Here is a 22276-nt window from a genome sequence, read left to right as displayed (position 1 = left end):
GTTCAATGCAAGTTTAACGTGACCTCATATTTTGGTCTCCATAAGCTGACATTTAGGTATTTACACAACACCTCATTCTCAAGGATATCTCTTGTATTGATAAACAAATTATCACTGATTGATACTGTATTCAAAATCCTGTAACATTTGTCTCTAAACTTAATGTGTATTCATTTGATATTTCACACTTATTGAGCCATTTTTAGTATTTTCTGTTATTGCAAAGCACACACAATGACAACTGTTTTTATTCATTATTTTGAAATTGATGAACATTTTAATCTTCCTTTTTTCATACATTTAGTTGATTGATTAGGTTGCATATTATTACATAGCAAATTGATACTTAAAAATTTCAGAAAATCTACTTTAAATACTTGTCCTTTAAAAAAAACCCACTATAACCTTTGACCCCAGGATTATACAGCGGTAACCTTGGTAACTTACTTTTAGACATGGAGGCGGGGCGGGGGGAAGAGGTAGCAGCAGGGGCGGTAGAGTCGGAGGATTTCCGGGCGGGCTTAGGAATGGTCGCCTTGACGGAAACAGAGAGCGGTTCAGAGGGTGGAGCATGACCTAGATAAGGGGTGCAGAAAACAGAGCACTCTAAAAACAAGAAATCACGGCAAACGCCAGACTCCCCTCACCGACAGGCCTGTTAGTGAAGCAGCAGTTAATACACTCCGGGTGAGTATAAATGTGACAGCAGAAAGGAAACACCATGGAATCAGTTCATGGTGGTTAAATATTGGGTTGTCTGAAGTTTTTAGTATTTGTGGATAACTATTTTCTGTGATGGGTCTTGTATATAAAGAGAGCATGTCATCATTTATAGTTGTGAAAATCCACAATCTCTGCACGACCCCATGACCTCATGATTCCATCGTGATTCCCATTTGAAAAGCAAATCTATCATGACTAAATAGAAATAATTGTCTCCTTTTGTTTGTCAAACAAATCGGTCTCATGTAATGATAATTTCTATCATTTTTGCATTTTTTCATCAATACACTACTGTACAAAAGTTGTAAGAAATTTGGACTGACAATTTTTTTTCTGTGATGAATAAATCTAAAGAACTTAACTGATAATTTAGATTGGGTTTCTAAAAAGATGGACTCCAGTGTAATGGAACATCATATAAAGTTTCATTTTAATAATGTTTCCAAAAAGTTTTTTTCTTTATCAAAATTTAAAAACTTTAATGATCACAACTGAATTCAGAATTTTCTTTAACAAAATTGGAAACAATTATCCTTTTTATAAGATTACAATGACGCTTGACTACAATATACTTTATCACTATACACTGTGGATTCATTTGAATTCACTGGGAGCAATCTTCGTGGATCGTGGGATTTTGGTTATATGTAGGGATGTTATTTTGTAGATATGTCAGTTGTCAGTTCCAGAAACAAAGAAAACTTTTTCTAACTTTGTTCATGTCCAGAATGTAAATTTGTGAAGGAGGGCTTCCCACAAATTCTACGAAAATTGAGCCCCCATGAATTCTAATGATTCCACAGTACATACTTGTACTAAGTACAGTTATTCTTGAATAATGATGTACCTTACTATTATCATACATATACCAGATGCTATGATCAAATTGGCTATTTATTTATAGATATATATCAGATACCATGTACAATTAAGGCACAACATACACCAATAAGAAAAGATAACTCTAAAACTTTATAAAATGGTGTTGTACCTTAAAAGAACAAGTTCTAATACATGTATGAAAGAAACTATTTGAAAATGGGTCAAAGTGGGAGAACATGTCCAGTGATTGTAACACCTCTACACTCGCACACTGTACCTGGAGGAGGGGGTGGGGCTTTCTTCTTCTTAGCACCGAGTGTTCGCTCCAGTGACTGTGATCGAGGGTTCTCCTTTTTCCCGGTTTTATCGAGTGGCAATGTCTGACTGGATCCGGTTTCCAGGTTGTCGATTCCTGGTCGGACTTTGCGTCGAGGAGAAGACATATCCTGTATTCCACTGTCTCCACTGTGTTTGTTTCTCGCACCGGACGCTAGGTCCGTGGAGATCTGGAGTTCTAAGTTTTCCTCTATTTTGGCGGTGTCTGGTGACTCGGCACCACTAAGAGTCAATTCGTGGTAGCCACTCGAGTCCGAACTGTTCCTGGAATGAAATTTGTGAGCTAGTTGTTGATTGGATGGTGTGATTTCTGGGATCCGTGAATCGGCCTGTAGAGGCGTCGTCTGTTTGCTTTCTACTGTGATTTCAGCAGTCACTACATTAGAGTTAGGGGGAGCTTTCACTTGTTGTGGGGGAGGGGGAGCACGTTTTTTCTTCCCTGATTTAACAGGAGGTCCCGCTGTGGGGACCTCTTTTACAGAGCTCAGAGCGGGGGCAGATTTCACTTGCACAGAGGGACCACTTCGTCCCCTGACGTCAAATTCACTGGATGAAGCAGGGATTGTTTTTTGTCCATTCACTGCGACATCTGCGGTTGATGTGACATACATGGATTTGGGCCGTTCCATCCTCTCTGTTTTCTTTCGCATGGCAGGGGGGCTTCCCCCTTCCCTCCTAGAGCTGGAGGATGACCGTGATTTTCCCGCGTGATTGAGGTCCGCCTGCATGGACTGAAATATAAAATTATATTCTCACTTGAGAATTAAGTTATGTCATTTTTCTACCACGAGTGAAGAAATATTTCATTTAGTATTTGTAAAGATATTTCATGGTTCACCGATATACATTTAATTACCATTGTATACGTCAAGTTCCTAAGACTTGCAAAAATTAATATACATATATATTTAAATGCACCTAGAGAATAATATCAAAACGGATTACAGATAATTATTTTTTTCATCAAAGTTACATGTACTTTATAAGTATTTAGAATGTGTTTACTAATGATTCCCAATTTTTAATTACCAGGTATCTAACAAGAAACACCCCTCCCCCCCACAACTCTTATTTATTAAAGAAACTGGGCGCACAAGATAGTGAGTTTGCAGGAACCATCGACACGAACCAATTGGGGTTTAAATGTCTATATCCTCGAAATGCTATGTACAGGTTTCAACAAAAATTGATTACTCAAACTATATTGTGTTGAGAGAGTTTAAGTACAAGTCTATTCTGGCTATTGAATAAAACTCACAAGCTTTCTGAAAAGGGAAATGAGGGGTAAACCGATAAAACTTTATATTGGAAATTTTAATACACATGCATATATATTTTAATTGAATTATACTGTATATCATAATAAACTAGTAATAAGAATAGAAAATAGTGTTCATACGGCAGAAATCAATAACGACTAATCAAAATATACCGGTATCCTAGTATAATTCAACATAATGTTATATCAACATACAATTAAAAAAAAAGTTTTTAAAAAAGTTAATTTGAGTCTCGAGCAGGATTTGAACCCAAAACACTGCGTGAATGTCTTCAAAATCCAGACCGAAACCAGTGAGCCATGCGAGGCTTTGAAAATTGCGGTATAAAGTAGTGTTGGAGACAATATTGTCATATCTTTGGACTTTGTTTTATTATCTTCCAAAAATATTTTGAAAAGGTATATAATTAGTCATCTCTGGGTCATCTCTCCATCTTTTTTTAAAAAGCGACGTTTTTAATGTTGAATTAAGTCATCTTTACAAGTTTAAAATTTGTGGAGAGAAGACCCAGAGACATCAGAATCATTTAAAAACAGCTGTAAATAAGTACGATTTTGCATCAATTCCGCCGTGTTGCTATATTTAGGCCCATATTATGACAAAACCTTTTGCATTTCAAACATTTTTCTGCCCATTCTACGTCCAACAGAAACCAAATAACGGTTATTATTCGAAAAATGTCCAAAATTAATCAATGAAATTTTCACTATTCTTGTGCACCCAGATTCCTGCCGAATCCACATCGTAAGCGCCCACTTTCTTAACCCCTTTACTTTCTGAGAGATTAGTACATTGTCTTATTCACTTTAGTCTTCCCCTTGGATTCCATTTTTCCAATATCATTTAACAACGATGATTCCCCTACCCTCCACAACTCTCATTAGATCAATGACCACCATGGATTTGTTGTCCTAATTTACCTGACCTACCACTGTGACAGTGAATTTCTTGTCATATCTTACTACTGTTAATTTCTTGTCCTAACTTACCACAGTGATTTTGTTGTCCTAACTTACCACAGTGAATTTCTTGTTCTGAATTACCACTGACAGTTAATTTCTTGTCCTAACTTACCACAGTGAATTTCTTGTCCTTTTTCAGGAAGGAGAAGAAGCCCTTTTTCTTTTTGCCCTCCCCGGCCATCGGCATGTAGGGTGTGGTGGGGGCATCCGTCTTCATGGACTGGCTCCGCCCTATAGACAGGTCTGGCATCGACTTGGCTCCGTCCAACATTACTGAAATCAGTGGGGAGGGTTAGTGAGAAGCAAGTTATATCTATATAAGGCAATAATTTATCTTTAATGACCATATAAAGAAGTGAATAGCTGCTACGTTAAACAAGAGAGGGGGTAAATGAATGGTCAAATCATTCATCCATATTGATATCACGTAATTCATCTATAACGACCATATTTGATTTATATTGACCATGTCTACATTTACAGCTCAGCATATGTGACATTATATATAATTCAATTATGACCATGCACAAAGAGCTTATCTAAAATGACCATGCTTATTTCAACTATAATGATATATGACCATATATACATGATATACATAAGGCATCTATTACTATATTTAATCAGAGACCGTCATACTTAATTCATTTATTGGTATTATATACAATCAAAAGAATATAGATTTGATATGTTATATTGAACAAACCATTTCCAGTACATTGTGCACTGGTCATTTTCAAATTCAGAGTACTCTATCAATTTTTTTTTTATATTAATAGATAGTTCACATTGGTGTTAGTTTTAATATTCCTTGTTGACGGTTTGTTCAAACTTCACTGAACTAACAGTTTACTTTCCTTGTTCTCTGTCAGTCAATGCTTTGACACAAATTGCTCGTGGAATTGAAACGTCACATGTGAAAGGACACATTTTCCTGAATTCCAAATAACTTTTTTATACCGTTAAAAATAACTGAAGAGTTGAGTACTTCTCAGTTTTCGATATCTATATAAATATTACTGTAACATGAATTCTACCTCTGTGCAATGACTTGTATGAAAAATATTCCTCTTATATTGTATACCATCTTCAAATCAAATGTTTAACTTACCTGAAAATGATTAAATGGACATGCATTTTCACATTCCCGTTATTTTCTTAAAGGTAAATTTTAATTATCTATATATATCTGAACTTTTCCGACCTATTAATATAACAAGTTAAATAACTTCTGTGTCGCTAACTTCAGAACTGATTACTTACTGTAATGATAGCAAAGATTCAGCACTGTGAGTTAAAAAATACAGAGTCTATAATAATGATTGTATTGAGGGTGACACTAAATGATTTTAACTTGTGATAAAACTCTGCAGCTGACAATGAATTCCTTCCTGACACACTATGACCTTTATTTGACATGTTACCACAATTTGTTTACAGCTACTACATGTATCATAACTATACTAACCCCCCCCCCCCCCCATTCCTTAGCCCCCCCCCCCCCAGGCCTTACCTTGGATCTGGCCCCTGCGGCGGGCACTAAGACATGGACCCATGTTCCTGGTCCGAGGTCACACCAGATACTGATCCTCACATGTTGACATTGAGCCACAATTAACGTTATAGATTTATCCCAGTTCAGTTATGTACATTATTGTGTAGTTATTGTGTAAACAATTTTTTCTTGTAAAAGGAAGGAAGTGAGAGCCCCTCTTAACGTGCTTACAGTGTGTGTATACACGGCTCAGTGTCACCGTACTCACTCTGCGTGTTAAGTTTGGGTCACACACACGACCAGATGTTTATCTGTAGGGATCAGAACTTGGCACCCCATAAACCACCCCACCCCCACCCCCACCCCCACCCCCAACCACAGTTCTTATCTATTATCCTAATACAAACATTCTGTTTAATACAAGGTCTTTTGTCATTTTTGTTCAGAACTGGTAGTTGTTTAATTAATTCAGCAACTTTATCATTTAATATATTTATTGATATAAAATGAGTTTACAAAATCAACTGTTTTACTGCTATATAGACAAGTCTATCAGACTATGAGGCTAAGGTTTAGATGCTTACCCAGTATTAAGATTGACTGGTATTGATGAATATACTGGTAAATGTTTACTTTTATACACCTAAACAAAGTTCATAATTGACTATACATGTATTTATCAATGTGTTAAAAATTCAATACAGAATTAATGTTTCAAATTTATATCTTACTTATTGTTCAATTTGGCTCTATGTCATAATTATGAGAAGTTTTCCTGTGTGACAAATTACCGATTAACTGATTCTTTATAAAAAGATTCCAGATTTAGGTGTGTAAATATCACATTAATAAAGGTAATGCATGTTTATTTTTCCAATTTGTCATCTTTTTTCGTCAAATTTTCCAAAATAAAACTTTTATGAATTTTCACCATAATTGCAAGGCAAGAGCTATAAAAGGAGAAAACCTGTACCTCAAAGCCTATTACGTACTAAATAATGGACTTGCCACAGAAATGAAAAAAAAATGCATGTTTTAAGGATCTCCCATAACTTTGAACAATATACATAATTTTTTACCCAACTTGTGCATTTACTTTATCCTCTCACCAACCAGGGCTCTGGGAAATAAAACCTTTACTTAACTCATATTGGTTGAAAATTAACACACTTAATATATATAAGCATAAGTTCCATAAAAAAATGGAAGTTCACAGGTTCAATAAGAAGCACTAATGTCAACTTGGTCAACATAAGCTGAATAAATAATTTACATAAACTCACCATTAGCACTAACAAGATTGACCTCATTGGCCGGTAACTCTGAGATGGTGGTCCCAAGACTCAGCTGTTGGCCCGGACTCGTGGGTAACTGGAACACCAGTCGACTCGGGTCGAGTTGCCTCTCCTGACAGAGCTGAGCTCGGACTTGCTCGAGCGTGAGCTGGGGACTGATCCTGAGGACCTTCTTCTGACCCCCGGGGAGATTGACCGTGAACCGCTTGGTCATCTGTATAAATAAAAAAAATTATAAATTGAAACAGAGTTCCCTCATGTAAAGTTTAATATAAACAGTTCTCAGTAAACCCATAGGAAGTTACAAAAAAAATTATCACTGAAAGGAAGTTCCCTAAGGTAATGTTAGAAATAAACAGTGGATGTTCCTCAAAGATTTTACATGTAGCAATGAAGTTCAGTGGAGAAATTACTTCAGAGTGGACACAGAATACACATTCCAATATCAATATTTCCTTTTCCTGTCAGCATAAAATATGAGATTCAATGATCGAATTGAGTCTCAAGTGTTGAGACAGAGATTACTATACAGAACATTTTTTCAGCAGTTTGATAATAAAGGTAATCCCTTGAAGAAACAGTTCATCCAAACACTAGACAAATAAATAAACACTGCATTTATATGACAAAGATCCTGCAGTGATTATTTTTCTTTTATTTATGAATTTCTTCTCTCCACTTTACAGTATGATTTCAATTCCAAAATTCATATAATGTTAATATGATAAGCATGAAGCTTTTTGTTCTTTTTTTAATTAATCAACTTTGGAGTAGCATTTATTTATCTGAGAAATGAATAAAACTTCATTAACTCTTGGTGATCAAAGGCAGAGAGATGACCAAGTGTCACAGAGATGTGTCGGCAGCCTTTATTTTACCTGGATGGATGCATTAAACTTTGACTGTGAAAGTCATTTATCATTCTCTAGGCTGAATTATCATACTAAGCTATGGGAGGGAGGGAGAGAGAGAGAGAGAGAGAGAGAGAGAGAGAGAGAGAGAGAGAGAGAGAGAGAGAGAGAGAGAGAGAGCAATGAAAATTCTATCCAAAATAGAAAAACTCACAAGAAGTCACACAACATCTGTTATATTAAGGAAAGAACAATCAGTTTACATTATTTTTGAGTCTACAGCCCTGGGTTACGAGATCTGCAGACATTCTGTCAGTCTGCTGAAGGCATGGAATTCAAGATGCACTTTATGAGAACAGAGAGAATTTTAGAACATAGGAGAGAAAGAATTAAACCAGAGATTATAAGGTCTTAGAAAAGATTTAATTGGATAAAAAAATAAGGGTACATATTTAGACGGGACTCAGATCAAAAAGACTATTATACCACGACCTGAATGAAGTGTTACCAACTACATTCTCATTAACTTAAATTACATACCGGTGTTTCTAAACTTTATCAGAAGTGCTACCTCATCATATAAATCTGCTGTATATATAAAGAAGCTATGGCATGGAGTAGTGTAACACTTAATTAGACTGTGTATTTCACTGCTAAAACTAATTGGATTGCAGGATGACCTTCTAATGGCAGTAATTAGGTATTCAATTTAGACAGGTAATGCTATATACTTTAGGGTGTATGTATTAAAAAATGGAGAAATGTAGTTAACATGAGAGAGAGAGAGAGATAACAGGGTACATCAGGTAGATAGGTAGCAGTGTACACCTATACTGTGGAATGTGAATGTCAGCGACCACTCTATATACACAGACAGGTGAGAGAGCATCACGATTCAGACAGGGCCCCTCATGTACCCGAGAAATAGAGGCTCTGGGAGAAACGAAACTGTCTTGGTTTCATGCTCTGATTGAGAAAGGTTTTTAAACAATGAAGCTCCTGTAGATGCCTGGCACCAGAAGAAGAAACCGGAGACCTGATGGGTAACCATGTCAATAAAATGTCAGATATTTTATATGTGTGATAATGGGGCACACCTACATTCTGACCAGAATCTGTCGTCTGTTGTTATAACACGTACCAGCGACAAGTACAGGACAACTCATGTACTGCAGCTTTAACAACACCCAGTATTGGGTCAATGAATGAGACATCACTATCAATCAAATCATTTATTGTTTTAACTTCCAGGTTTTATAATATACTACCAGTATTTAGCACGAATCCTAGCATTATCAACTCCTACATCTAAATATATATATAAATACTAAAATTCAACGAAGAATAGTACACAAAATAAAAATTTATGAATAGACCTATAGTACTAAAACACAACAAATATATTAAGATTTTTTTATCCCTGAATTCACCGTCAGCTAGAGTCAGTGACATTTTTTCAAAATCTTGTTGTCTTACCACAAAAGGGAGCTCCTTTGATGAGTTGGCAGTCATTGTTTAAATTTGCCACTGTTCAATACTGATTCACAATTGCTGTTATCCAAAAAACAATCGCTAATATTCTGAAATCATTGTTTAAAACAGAGTCCATAATTCATATATCTATAAAACAACAGAAAGACCACAAGTTTTCTTCTCATTCATCCTCATTGTGACATTGTCACATCTCTAACAAGTCCGTCTCACGTTGACATGATGAATTGACTTGCCTCATCAACTACCGGTGAACATCACACTCGTACACAAGTAAAAACTAAAGACTCAGCACAAACAGATGTTTTTGTTTTGTTCCCACACATTAAAGTGACTTTTTTCTTTGCCATCAGATACAGGCTCCAGTGACATTTAAATGGGAGGGTTACAATAGCCTCCTAAGATTCCGACTTCAGTAAAAAGAATCTACAAACACCGAGAATTTTAACAAAACAGAGCCCTGAATATAATAAACGCCGTCACAGATAAATATCGCTCCACCCTCGGATCCATGCAACGTTTCAAGTCTACCCGACTTTTATCAACGATTCGATTACAGTCCGAACATTTATTGTTTACAAATCACAGCAAAGGTCAACACAAAAGGTCAATTATTTCTGATAGAGGCGCGCTAGGTCACTTGTAATGGTGTGTGATCGATATTGTTAAAGTTCACTCCATAAATCTATACCAATTGTCCACCTGTAGTGTGTGAAACTATCAGTAAGTTTTATTTACCTCACTGAGCTAATATTGTCACTGTGTACAGGGCATATATATATGAGGTACAGAATCCAGGGTAGGCCATCAGAATGAGTCAACCTAAATCAACCTTATTAAAATTTACTTCAGAAACTAATATACTTTTTAAGTCAATTTCAATAATGCTTATAATGTAGGAAATTTGACTGATCAAGGGAGCTAGTATTACAGGTCAATGGGTTTAATGACTGGATTTTTCAATCAATTTGAATACAAAAATTAATCATCGTTGATTTTGTAGATGTACAGTAGATTCTAATTCAGATGAAGGTCTAATATCATCCATGTCATCTTATTTTTAGTCATGAATTAAAATTTACTTTTAACTTAAATTTTGCCATTGAACAGATTATAACAGAGCCTTCCCCCTTTATCATAGTATGATCATCAGTACTAATCCGATGCAGGGTGTATATTGACCAGTCTCGGACCACTGACCCCCTGCAGGCACATCTCTACCACTGTGTACATGTAACAGCCCAGGACCCTAATGGACAGTGGTGAGATAATTCCACTTCAGCCTGAGTCCCTGTTTAAATTCCCGGCCTCTTGTAAGGACCCATTCACAAAAACCTGATCCTTCACACAATCTCTTTACAGTCAATTCATTCAATGCCTTCCATTTTTCACAGTGTCTATGTATATAATACATGTGTTAATCTCCGTTGAAACTCGGCCCCGTTTTTTTTTTTAAATACCTTGGCACACATCTCTCGGTATTTATTACAAACATTTAACTATTATATACACATTGTGTACAACAAAGATAGGTATTCCGGCTTTCTATTCAATCTCGCAATCTGAAATTTACACTTATACAATAAGCTTTATGTGACAGTCAGCCATTGAATCTCAACATCAGAGTCTGGAAAGCAACAGCAAAAACAATGAAAATCTGAATTCACACAATGAACTGTTCGATACATCAATTTTCTTTATAATATCAAATTTCTTGATTAATTCAGATCCAAACTCAAAATATATACATGTATTACATAGAACCTGTTTTAAAGTTGAAGGAATGTATGTATATATGTAATATTCTTCAGTAAAATTAACATTTCCAGCAAATATAATCTTGCTGAGGATTATAGCTAGCATAGCTCCACGAGGAAATCTCGACTGATTTCAAAGAAATGAAAATGCTCCCAAAATAGTTGAACTTAATTGACTGGAAAACCTGCCTCTTTAAAACTGCATAAAAATAAAAAAAATTCTGGCAACGTTCTTCTGTTGTAAACTTGTGGACTATCAATAAGTTACAATACAACATAGTTAACTGAGAGTGCATGCTCACTGCTCAGGGACCAGACATGGCTACAGATAACACACTGCACCATTATGAGCAACTTCTAGAGATCCATGTTTTACTGTATAATTACATGAAACACTCAGATCACAATGATACACTTCATTAACAATCAATCAAAATGATTACACGGATTAGAACGCTACCTGATTTTGTGTGAAATCTGCTAAATACTCCCCCAGTGTCATGGCTTGGACACCAAATCTTTCACATCTGAACTTTTGGATCTTTAGGACCAGGGTCAACATTTGACCCCCGGGGCCATCAGCCAATAGAAGACATGTAATATACAGGTAATATACAGGTAGATGCACACGGTTAGGTCAAGTTTGGTCAGATTTGGTTGAGGGGTGTTAGGTAATCCTGTCCCAGTGATTTGCTAATGATACTTCAGACTTAATGTTACCTGACGGTTTGGTAAGGTGATATTGTAATTCCATGTTTTTAGACCAAAATTATGTTCAATTCACTTCCTATCCATGGGCAACTGGATCAACAGCTGCTTTTTTTTTTTTTTTTTTTTTCATATAAATGACTTTCATGGATATATTGATTTCAGAGTACAATTATGTCATTCCAAATAAAAATGAGCCATAAATGGAACTGACTTTCTGGCTAAAACATTATCCTTCTAGCATTACAATGATCTATAAAATGTGTTTTGCAATACTTGCATTTGTAACATTTAGTTTAATGTAGAAAAAAAACCAACAACAAAGTATGTATAACTTTTGTTCAAACCATAAACAAAAAACAATAAAAGCTAATTTCTTGATGACTTTGGTGGCCTATAATGTTTTGGTTTTATTTTATTTTTATTACATTTTTGTACAGATATTAAATGTTGTTTTGAACCAAAAGCCAATTAGAGCCCATAGAATTTTATTTAGATGGATGCCCCATTATTGCATGGTGTATTTATTTAGATTAACTTCTGCCAAATGAACAAACGTAATTCATCTTCTCTGTTAAATGCGCTATACACATTTCATTGTTCTGAAAACAAAAAGAATTTTAAGATTCCATTTCCCCCCTCTCATTTTTCCTCTCCTTTAAACCAGGTGAACTCCACACAATAATGATATGCAAGTATTAGAATTTACGAAAAGAAACCTGAATACATTTTAATACACACCAGTTATTTCAGAGTCAGTATCGAATAGAGGCCGCGACCTTTGGTGACCTTATGGTAATGAAAGATAGAGTCGATCGTCCTACAGAGTCCTCTATACAGTGAGGCAGTGAGTGTCCACGCATATCAACTACACGCGGCTACACAGCCTGTCCTAATGTAATGAATGAGTGCTTGACAAAGAATGGCTAGTACATGTAAATGCAAATTAACAGGGAGTTTTGAGACACTCAAGTCACCTGTGTGAATAAAATTCAAAAGTCAAAAACTATTATTAAGAAAACATATTCAAAACTGACCTTGGTTGAATATTTTAAGTTTGCGCTACATACATTTTAAATAAGCCAATTAAGAAGATAAAAATGTACAGTGTTTTCATACATATTTTACATGATACAATTATTTCAGACATTACATTGTCTCAAGGATCTGTAATTTATACAGTGTAAAATATCTTGTCCTTTCTGTATACATACAATATAGGTAATGAAATATCAGAGAGATTATCCACTGGGTGAAGTGTGTATGTGTGGGGGTATAAACGGGTGCAATATAACTAAAGAATGCCACTGTATAACACATGTAGGCTACTGCCACAGTATATATTTTTTACACAAATACCTGTACATGTACAAAACCAGGTCGGTGCATGTGTTCATTGCAGTCTCACCTGGCACTGTCGAGATGATTAGTTATCACTTCCTCGGTCACCAGGCTTGTGTACACTGCAATCCAAGAATGTTAACCAGTACACCCAAAAAAATCCCCAACTAACTCTCTAACAAACCGGTAAACTATAATTACCTCAGCTACTCCAAAACGATTTTGAAATCCATTAACAAACCCCAAAATAAACTTGTTCCACCTCTGAAGGAATACCTGCACTCCAAAACTTCTCTCCTTATTAATGACTTCTTTTCTTTTTCTTTTTTACTTTTTTGGTGGTAGGGGGGGGGGCGTATATGTCTTTTCAATGTAGGACTAGCTAGCAGCATTCTCAACCAAGAGGTGTATAAAAGGTTTTCTCCTGGATTCAACCCCCTATCCAACATTTATCATTCATATTCCACTAGTCAAAGAACTGTATACTAGCTATTACATGTAAGTTCTGTGAATCAGCACACACTCTAACCGGAGCTAGTAGCAATACTAGTACATGTATAGAGTTAGGACCCCCTGCGGTGGTGATTTACCTGACGGTGTTTAGGGACCCCCCTCCCTGCTGACAAATACCTCACAGCTCTAATGTTTCATGCTGGGAAGTTCAGTGTATACCAAGTTGTTTGATTTCACTTTCCCTTGTTTTACAACAATGGCTGGTGTAGATTTAAATGTGACCCTCGTAATGTTTGACACCAGCTGGAATTCAATCTCCCCCAGTCAACAATCGATTGTCTTTCGTCATTGTTTCACCTGAGCTCCCACACCTGTGGTAGCAGGTTAAATCTGGGTCAATATTCTAATACCTGTCCACTGCAAGGTAGCACCAAGGTGTCATCACAACATCTCTTCTATGTCTTGTTTTCAACAAACATTACCCAGACTTTCTGATGATACTTATTCATGTCAAATTAAATCTCCGAGTTTACTGGAAATCTTTACAGAAGTTCAGATCTCGGTTAGATGGTGACAGAACTCGGTTAGTTAGTGACCTGTACCCACCCCGAACATTCCCGTCACATTCCTTACACCCAGTCATTCCCCACTTAGTTCTTATAAAAACTCAATCATGTCTTATTAAATGTCAAATGGACTCAAAGAAATTAAGTCTCCAGAATTTTTCCACAGTTAATGAAGTTGGATTTTATAACCACAAAGTTATTCTATCCAAGTCATACATGAAAGACAAATAGAAGATTCAGAGCGAGAATTTGGGTGGAAGAATGTACCGGTAGTTTGTTATATACATGTATTATATACACTAGCAGTTAGAATCTCCCCTGAAGCTGTCATCCCTTGTAACTGACCACAGCTGACCTCATTTTGAGCCGCTGGGGGGCTGGGTGACATAAACACCTTACCTCAAAGGGCTGGGCATTTTTGTGGTGGGTGGATTTTTTGGAGTCTTTCTTGGGGACGATTTGTACGGTGGCCCCGAGGAGTCTGTGGTCATCCCCGCGGGTACACAGGGAGCCAATCGTCTGGTTGGCCTTGTATTCCTTCAGTTTGCCCGTCTCCTCGTTAAGCACCTGCAAGGTGTGCCCCGCGGGGTTAAGTCGACTCCCCGCCGCGAGGTTCACCAACAGGTCCATCATAGGAATGCTGAAAGTCAAAGACATTCAACTCATTAAAATGCGTCAAAAATTCCTACCTCATCTGAATGGCCGTTTAACACTGCCTTCGATGGCTCTGACACCTGTTTCTTTTTACGCGAAAACATGACTGGATCTGTGTTAATATCACTCCATGATCTAGTGACTCTGTTGCTCCAGACTCCAAACTCAGCACTGGGACAAATCTCACATATATATCTCCCTCAAATTATCAATAAAACGGTTCACAGAAATCAGGCTCCGAGAGCTGTGCCCGACATTTTCCCCTGTGCTACCTGGGCTATGACAGGTATTTAATGAAGGCTTAAACACTGCTACACACACTCTGTGTTAATTGGAACAGTCTATATATATTGTGAATACATACTCAGGGCTCTGGAATAACAAACCCATTATAGTCTGTTTCATTGAAAGAATTTACCTGGATTCTTTGATTCCTAACAAAAACACAGCCAAAGGGCAGTAACTCTCGGCCACACTGATTGAAAACAAATGGATTTGGGGAGAATTGTTCAAAAGGAAGAAAAGTATTAAAAAGCAAAAACTAAGATTATAATTTGAATTCTCTTTGTTGAATAATTAGAAAAAAATCATCTCATAATAAATGATTCTATGATAAAGTCAAATGACTTTATAAAAATGAAAGTTTCAATTTTTTTTTTCTCCAACAAAGCTATGCAATCAGAAGATCTCATGAATTTAGAGTGTTTGGATTTCAACTGCTTACACAAGTGGATAGTTATGATTAAAAAAAACTGAATGAAATTACAGCTGTTGATCATTATGCATACAACCACCAAATTCATATCACGCTTGAGTGAACTTGAGGCATTTATTCTACAGAGGAACTGGAATTTGGGATTACAGAATTTACACACGATTTACAAACACAAGTAGTTGATCCATCGATAATCCCCAAATAATAAGCTATAACACTGACTTGTCAAATCCTAAAATTATTGGGGTTTTTCTCTCTCTCTCTCTCTCTTTCTCTCTCTCTCTCTTTCTCTCTCTCTCTCTGAGAGTCTCTCTCTCTCTCTGATCTCTCTCTCTCTCTCTTTCTCTCTCTCTCTCTCTCTGATCTCTCTCTCTCTGAGAGTCTCTCTCTCTCCCCATAAAGAGTTACTGCACTTGGTAGACTTTCACAGTGTAGGATCAAGAATCACGATTACCAAATATATATACCAATATACCAGTACATGATGCGGAAAGGTACATCCTGAGTAACAGTTCCTTTTTATCACAGCTAGTACAGTGCTTTCTAGCGTCTGGAGGACAAGAGTCACTAGATCTGTAAACTATTTCCTGAAGTCAAGCTATACATATGTATTTAAAAAATAAATAAATAAAAATAAATCATACTTGGTAAGTTGGTAATATGAAACAAAAACCAATGGAAAAGAAAAAAAAATCAGATAAACATATAATTAGCTCTTAAACTGAATCCAAAATAGTTAATCCCTGATCCAGTCATGTTTCTAACAGAGCATCAGCTTGATAAATGTGCAGTTCACTAAATGATTGACATTATTGCTAACATGTGGATGACAAAATCTTAGGTTTACTTTAAATTGTCAGCTGTTCAATTTTGAGTCCTTGTCCGATTTCAACTTTCAACTGACGGATCAATGTGCCATGGTAATACTTTAAATAAATTTTGAGCTCACTGATAACTAACTTTTAAGTTCAATGACACAAATTATAACTACAATGGGATACTTACTTTGAGTCGACGGACATCTGTTCGGTTTTGCCGTTGGGGAGGTACACCACTACTCCCACACTCTCCCCCGTGATTTCATTCATGTTCTCGTCATCGGGCGGCTCTGAGGGGTAGGACAGGGGGTGGGGGCCCCGACCATTACCACGGAAGTCGTCCAGGGGGGTCTTCTTAGTCAGGGGTCCCCCCGAGTCAGGCCCCGGCTTGGTCAGGCTCATGGCCCTACTGTAATAACAAATTGTTATTTTGTAATCAAAATAAGGTAACAAATATTATACATGTACTGTAATGATAAATAGAAGAAATGTAATACAGGGTTGTCTCTAAGACCCGGGAGTCGGGGAATTTCCCCGCCTATAATGCCTTAATTTCCCGGCTATTATTGCATTTCAACACAATGTAGCTATAAGTAAGACCCCCAGACCCCCCTTCTACTTTTTTGTTTCTTCCTTCTCCTTCAATTTTTAGAGACAACCCTGTAATAACAAAACAACCCCTATTGTTATCACAAATAATTGTATTTAAAATGTAATACAGTTAAAATGAAATGTAATAGTGTTAAAATGAAATGCTGCAATACTGTTAAAATGAAATGTAATACTGTAACAATTGTTATCAATGTTTAGTATACTTTGAATGCTACCTATCTAATACCCTGAGTAGCAGTTGTCATAATGTAACAGCAGAAATGTCACTAATAACATTGTTATTATAACAAATGATGTTAATATATAATCTATGCAGCAATAATACTTGAAGATTATATTAAACTCATCAAAGTGCACAGTGGCACGTAAATTCTTAATGCAGTATCACTGATTGTATTGTGCATGAAATATAAGGTCAACTATAACAGCTTGAAGCAAACTTTTAAGACCTTTAATACCACACCAGTATCATCAAAGTCATTCTTGTATTCATTTTGACATAAGATATCATCTAACACTATAAAACTTTTAATACTTTAGTTTGACCCATTTCTTCTTTTTCCTTTTACTCCAGGTGTCCAAGAACTAGGTAAGTTATCAATATGTATTTACAACACTATTCAAAACTTTTTTAATACTTTAAATTAGTTTGTCCCATTTTTTTTTTTACTCCTGTTAAAGAACTAGGTCAAATAGATAACTGATAACAAACTGTCAAATAAAGTCTCCAAATCATTACCTCCACAACAGAAAAAATACCTACGTTTAACCCACACAGAAATTTTACCTTAAGTTTAAGCCGTAAATCCACTCTTAGTTTATATATTACCTGAGCTCTAACAGTCGTGCATGTTTACACCACAAATTACTCGGTCATGTTATAAGACATGGACAGCGGGCCGGTCATCTCCGACCACCGATCTGACAGAGTAATGTTGCGCTTCATTAATTATTAATTAGCGGTCAATGACTCATTATCAGGGAAATTATATGCAAGAGGCATTTGATGTAAGGCTATCTTTTTTAAATCCCTAATTTACTTTTATTAGTGATTTTCTATTATCTGGGCCAGATATAATCTTTAAGAATTAAGACTGCACCCAACACACAACTGATTCGATACAATGTTATATCACTTAGTAATGATTCAATAGATTTTCTACATTTAAGTCTGTGTTTGAAAAGTACTGCACATGAATAGTGCCTCTATTTTAGACTAAGAATTGGAGGTTCAATTTAAGTGGTTCACCAAATTTGATTTTAATATGAGGTCTAAGTTAACAAATACCATTGACCTTCAGTTCATCAATTGTCAAAAAAACCTACTCTCTACCTATTTTCATACATGAAAGTATATACTATATTAGATATTAAACCTGTGATGTCAGAATTGTGCAAGTTGTGTACCAGGTATTTGTTTTAACAAAAAACTCAAAGAAATCATATTTTAGCAACTTGTAGGAAAAATATAATTGTAAGCAGATTAAAACAAATACCTGCAAATCTAGAAAATATCATTGATGACAAAATCTTTTGTTTGCAATATCATTGATTATATGTGGCAATTTCTGTCTCACAGAACAGACAAGAAAATAATAAAAAGCCTGGATGTGGACTTCACCTCATTGTACGCTGACTGTATCAGATCTTTATGGACAGAATAACATTCCTAGATCACAAAACTCCAAAAGGCAACACTTAACGAAACAAATCAATATCTTTTACACTCGACAAAGGAAAAATTAAAGAATGTCAATCAATTCCTGGAAATCACAAAATTTCACTCAAATCTGACTTGACACACACGATCCTCATGGCTACCTCCCTCCACACTCGGCCTGGTGGCCAACCCAGCTCCTTTCACCGTCAAATTCCAAAATATTTAAACGGCAATGATCCAGAAATTCGATTTAAAATCTAGAATGTGTACTCCATACTCCCATTGTTGAAGACTTTTCAATGGGCGGAAAGAAAGAAAACAAACGGCCTATAATAACACTGCCCTATTTTATGCAAATACATGTACCCGATACAAAGGCAGCATGGACGAGCAGGTTCTATAGAGAAACAGCACAGGTCCCACTCTCGTCTAAAACTGTGCAGAAATAAACAAGGTTATTATGCAGACATGTCAATCCGCTGTGTTATTATTTAAGCACCAGCATAATCTATTGTGTCCACATTTAAAAAGCTCCCGAGTTGTTGGGTTGCAAGAAAGATCTACAGACAACAAGAGGTCTGCGTTATCTGCGGAGGCTTTTGTCACCACACCGCCTCAATCTCCCCCGAGATCTTCAAACACACAATGACGTCCCACACCTTTATTTCGAGGAAACCAAAAAATGGTTTCAATGATTCTTTTCTTCATTCAGCTCAATATCATTTCAGTTTTTGCCCCTCTCATTGAGCGTATCTGTAGTCACTACATACATACATATGTATTAGGACCATAAAGGTGAGAGGGTTCCACTGGGGTGGATATACCCAGGATTAGTTTTTCAATTAAATTGAAATTGTACTGGACAGGTCAGCTATGATTTCCCAGTCATGGCTTTAGTCCTTCAAAAGTTAACATCCCCCTGGAGGCTTTAACCAACATTAAGATTCCTATCTCCCTATCGAATCCATTATCAACTGGGGTCATCGAAACGTTTTATGTAGTGCTGACTAAGTATGGGACCGTTATAGCTCTGACTGCCCCGCCCGGCTACTTCAGCGTTATCTGTCTCCCTGTGTCATCTACAACCGACACAACTCAATGATGTCAACGGCCAAATTCTTCCCTAATCCCTCCGTTTCTCGTCTGTCCAACGAAACAATTAAGTCTTAATTAGGAAGTAGGACTCTTTACCCTGCACGACCAATATCTTTGTATAATTCAGTAGCTTAACGTTATGGAATATCAATGTTCAATTTTAACAAACCTTAAGTTTCTAGATCTTTAGACAGTTGAAATTAGAATATCTAACAGATTACATAAACAATACAATGTAACCAATAAATTGGATCAATCACAATGCAACCTTTTTTTTATTCTCTATGCCTGGGCAATGACAAAAAAACAGTTAAGGAAACTTATTCTGATGACTTAGTACAGATTAGATGATCTATTATACAATCTAACAGTATCAGATTATGCAGAAATAACATAAATACCAAAATATTATTCAAAAACCATAAATTTAGACTGATCCTTACTTCAGTGTTCTCCTAAAGCAACAAGCACAGTCCCCCATACTGGCCCATAGCTACATCATACATAGTCCCCCATAGCTACACCAGCTACATCATAATTACAGATACTATCTACAGGTATCAATATCATACGACATCGATACCGTACGAGTATCGGCCCCTCGAGACAACCCTGGGACTGTCCAATGTATTTTACTCAGGTCAAGTTACAGGTAAATTATACAGCTCTGCATCATATCTCTTAAAGCACTCTTATGTATATATACTCATTATTGATGTTCAAACTCTTATGTATACATATCTTGTTCAAACACTGGATTGTGTACATTATCTCATGCAGCAATGTGTACACACCCAAGAACAATGAATGAGGAAGTGAGGAAGTCTTAAGGTGAAACGGTATAGTGTAAAATCAGGTAATAGCATGTTTAACATGCTTGTAAGTACCTTACTTACATCATTACAACTATTCATGCATGTACTGAGGTGTCATAGAAAGATTCATGAATTCTCTCTCTCTCTTTCTCTCTCTCTCTCTCTCAAGCTTTAATTAGGATTATAATAACCTAACATTCATTTAAATCATTTAGATCAATGAACTCGAAAATAAAATGACCAATAATACCATTTCACTTACAACAGAGCAGGAATAGTCTTCATCTTCTTCAAAAAATCACAGAACAGTGAAAATTATTGAATTTAGAAATCAAAATTCCTGAAAACAAATCCTCCAAACTCTTAAAATATCACAAAACAGAATGTTCCTAAAAACATGTAATAAAATCCAGCAAACATCTACATGTTATGTTACACGGTTAAAAGGTGGCCCTTTTTCTCAGAACCACAGCTTGGATTAGTGAAGTAATTCACAATGCACTCATGAACACCAATTGTTGAGCAATGAATTGACATGTTTTAATTTCCTGGATTATGCCCCCTGGTGATCAGTCTATACAGATAATTAGGAGGCATTATCATGATAATTAGGACAAGTGCGTGCAAAGAAGACTTCACACCTTGAGTGTACTATGACACTGAGTTGTCTGCCATAATAAAAGTCTGTAGTGTGACTAATTAATCCAGGCCTAGAGGGGCGGTGTTGTTTATAAGGAAAGGGAGATAACTCAAATGATAAACTGTTACCAAGTGGAGGTAAATTGAATAAAAAGAATGCAAAGAATCTGAGTTTTTTTCTACCCTATATATGTCATCTCATTGAGTATGCAAAACAGATAGACTGGAACTATTTATTCCAATGAAAATAAACGATACAAATGACTAATTTATAGCTTAGTCAGAGAAGGGTACATAAAATAGAAACAGTAATATTAATATTTTGCCTTTGGGATATTACTTCTAATGATTGGATCATCATTAATTGTCTTAGCTTTGTCAATAGACAAATGGTATTAAATTCTTTTTTTCTAATCAACATAAATAAAACAGTGGCCTCAATAAAAGAGTAAAATTAATTGTATAATAAGGAGATCAAGAACTCAGATTTTTATTAATATTAAGTTCTGTATAAGGTATGCATGCCCTTACAACAGAAACATCCTCCGAATTTATAATTTGAACTCAAGAGAAAATATCATTCAGTACTAATTGTTACATCTATCTCTATTTTGAATGATCTGATTACTTTACCAATTGTAATGAGTCCTCATCAATCCCGGAGACTATTGAAATCCTGATCAATAAACCACTAGTGTTTATCTACTATCCTCTGTTAATATGGTATTTCTCTATTTCATAGGGAACCTTGATATTAATATACGTATCACACGATCCCACTGTGGTTAAAATTGATCAACCTTTAGTCAATCTGGATGTTGATCTCTAAAAGACTGGAATGATCAGGAAGCAAAAATTTAAATCTGCCAATCAGGAGTCAAATCTTTCAATGAATCGTCCCACAGTAGGCCAAAAATGGCTTGATGTCTCATACATTGTTGTAGAATATAAATAGAACTGGGTAATTCATGGTCCACCAAAGAGATAGAGTCAAAGACTCCATTAAAGTTATGTCATAGGTTCTATAATCAAAAAAGGTCATTTAAAAGTCACTCCCCTAGCTGATTGGCCGATGATGAGTTCATTTAGATAATCTGTGTTGATTCTAAGAAGTCAAGTGCCAAGGTCACCGTCCGATTAACTCAAATTACATAACAAGCTCCAAAAATTTAAAATTCCTCATTACAA

At 36.0% G+C, this 22276-nt stretch overlaps 1 protein-coding gene across 17 annotated transcripts in view; it reads right to left on the bottom strand.

Annotated features, from left to right (window-relative positions):
- LOC105340586 (protein cordon-bleu) overlaps window positions 1–22276 on the bottom strand; it is a 50519-nt gene that overhangs the window by 8761 nt on the left and 19482 nt on the right. For 9 of the 17 annotated variants that reach the window (XM_034449030.2, XM_034449023.2, XM_034449024.2 and 6 more), the window contains 6 exons: window positions 16455–16676; window positions 14480–14720; window positions 6902–7127; window positions 4236–4396; window positions 1823–2612; window positions 448–576 (listed from right to left, as the gene is read on the bottom strand). In XM_034449030.2, coding sequence (XP_034304921.2) covers window positions 448–576; window positions 1823–2612; window positions 4236–4396; window positions 6902–7127; window positions 14480–14720; window positions 16455–16676 — 1769 coding nt within the window. Of the gene's footprint in view, window positions 1–447; window positions 577–1822; window positions 2613–4235; window positions 4397–6901; window positions 7128–9240; window positions 9765–11472; window positions 11590–14479; window positions 14721–14769; window positions 15018–16454; window positions 16677–18500; window positions 19142–20077; window positions 20131–20711; window positions 20750–21721; window positions 21937–22276 lie in introns of those variants that run through there. The other 8 variants (XM_034449032.2, XM_034449031.2, XM_034449029.2 and 5 more) reach the window with 8 other exon arrangements.

Source organism: Magallana gigas, chromosome 10, assembly GCF_963853765.1.
Source record: "Magallana gigas chromosome 10, xbMagGiga1.1, whole genome shotgun sequence".
Lineage (NCBI taxonomy): Eukaryota > Metazoa > Mollusca > Bivalvia > Ostreida > Ostreidae > Magallana > Magallana gigas.
The sequence above is the reverse complement of the archived record's forward strand: the minus strand, read 5'-3'. Positions and strand labels throughout refer to the sequence as shown.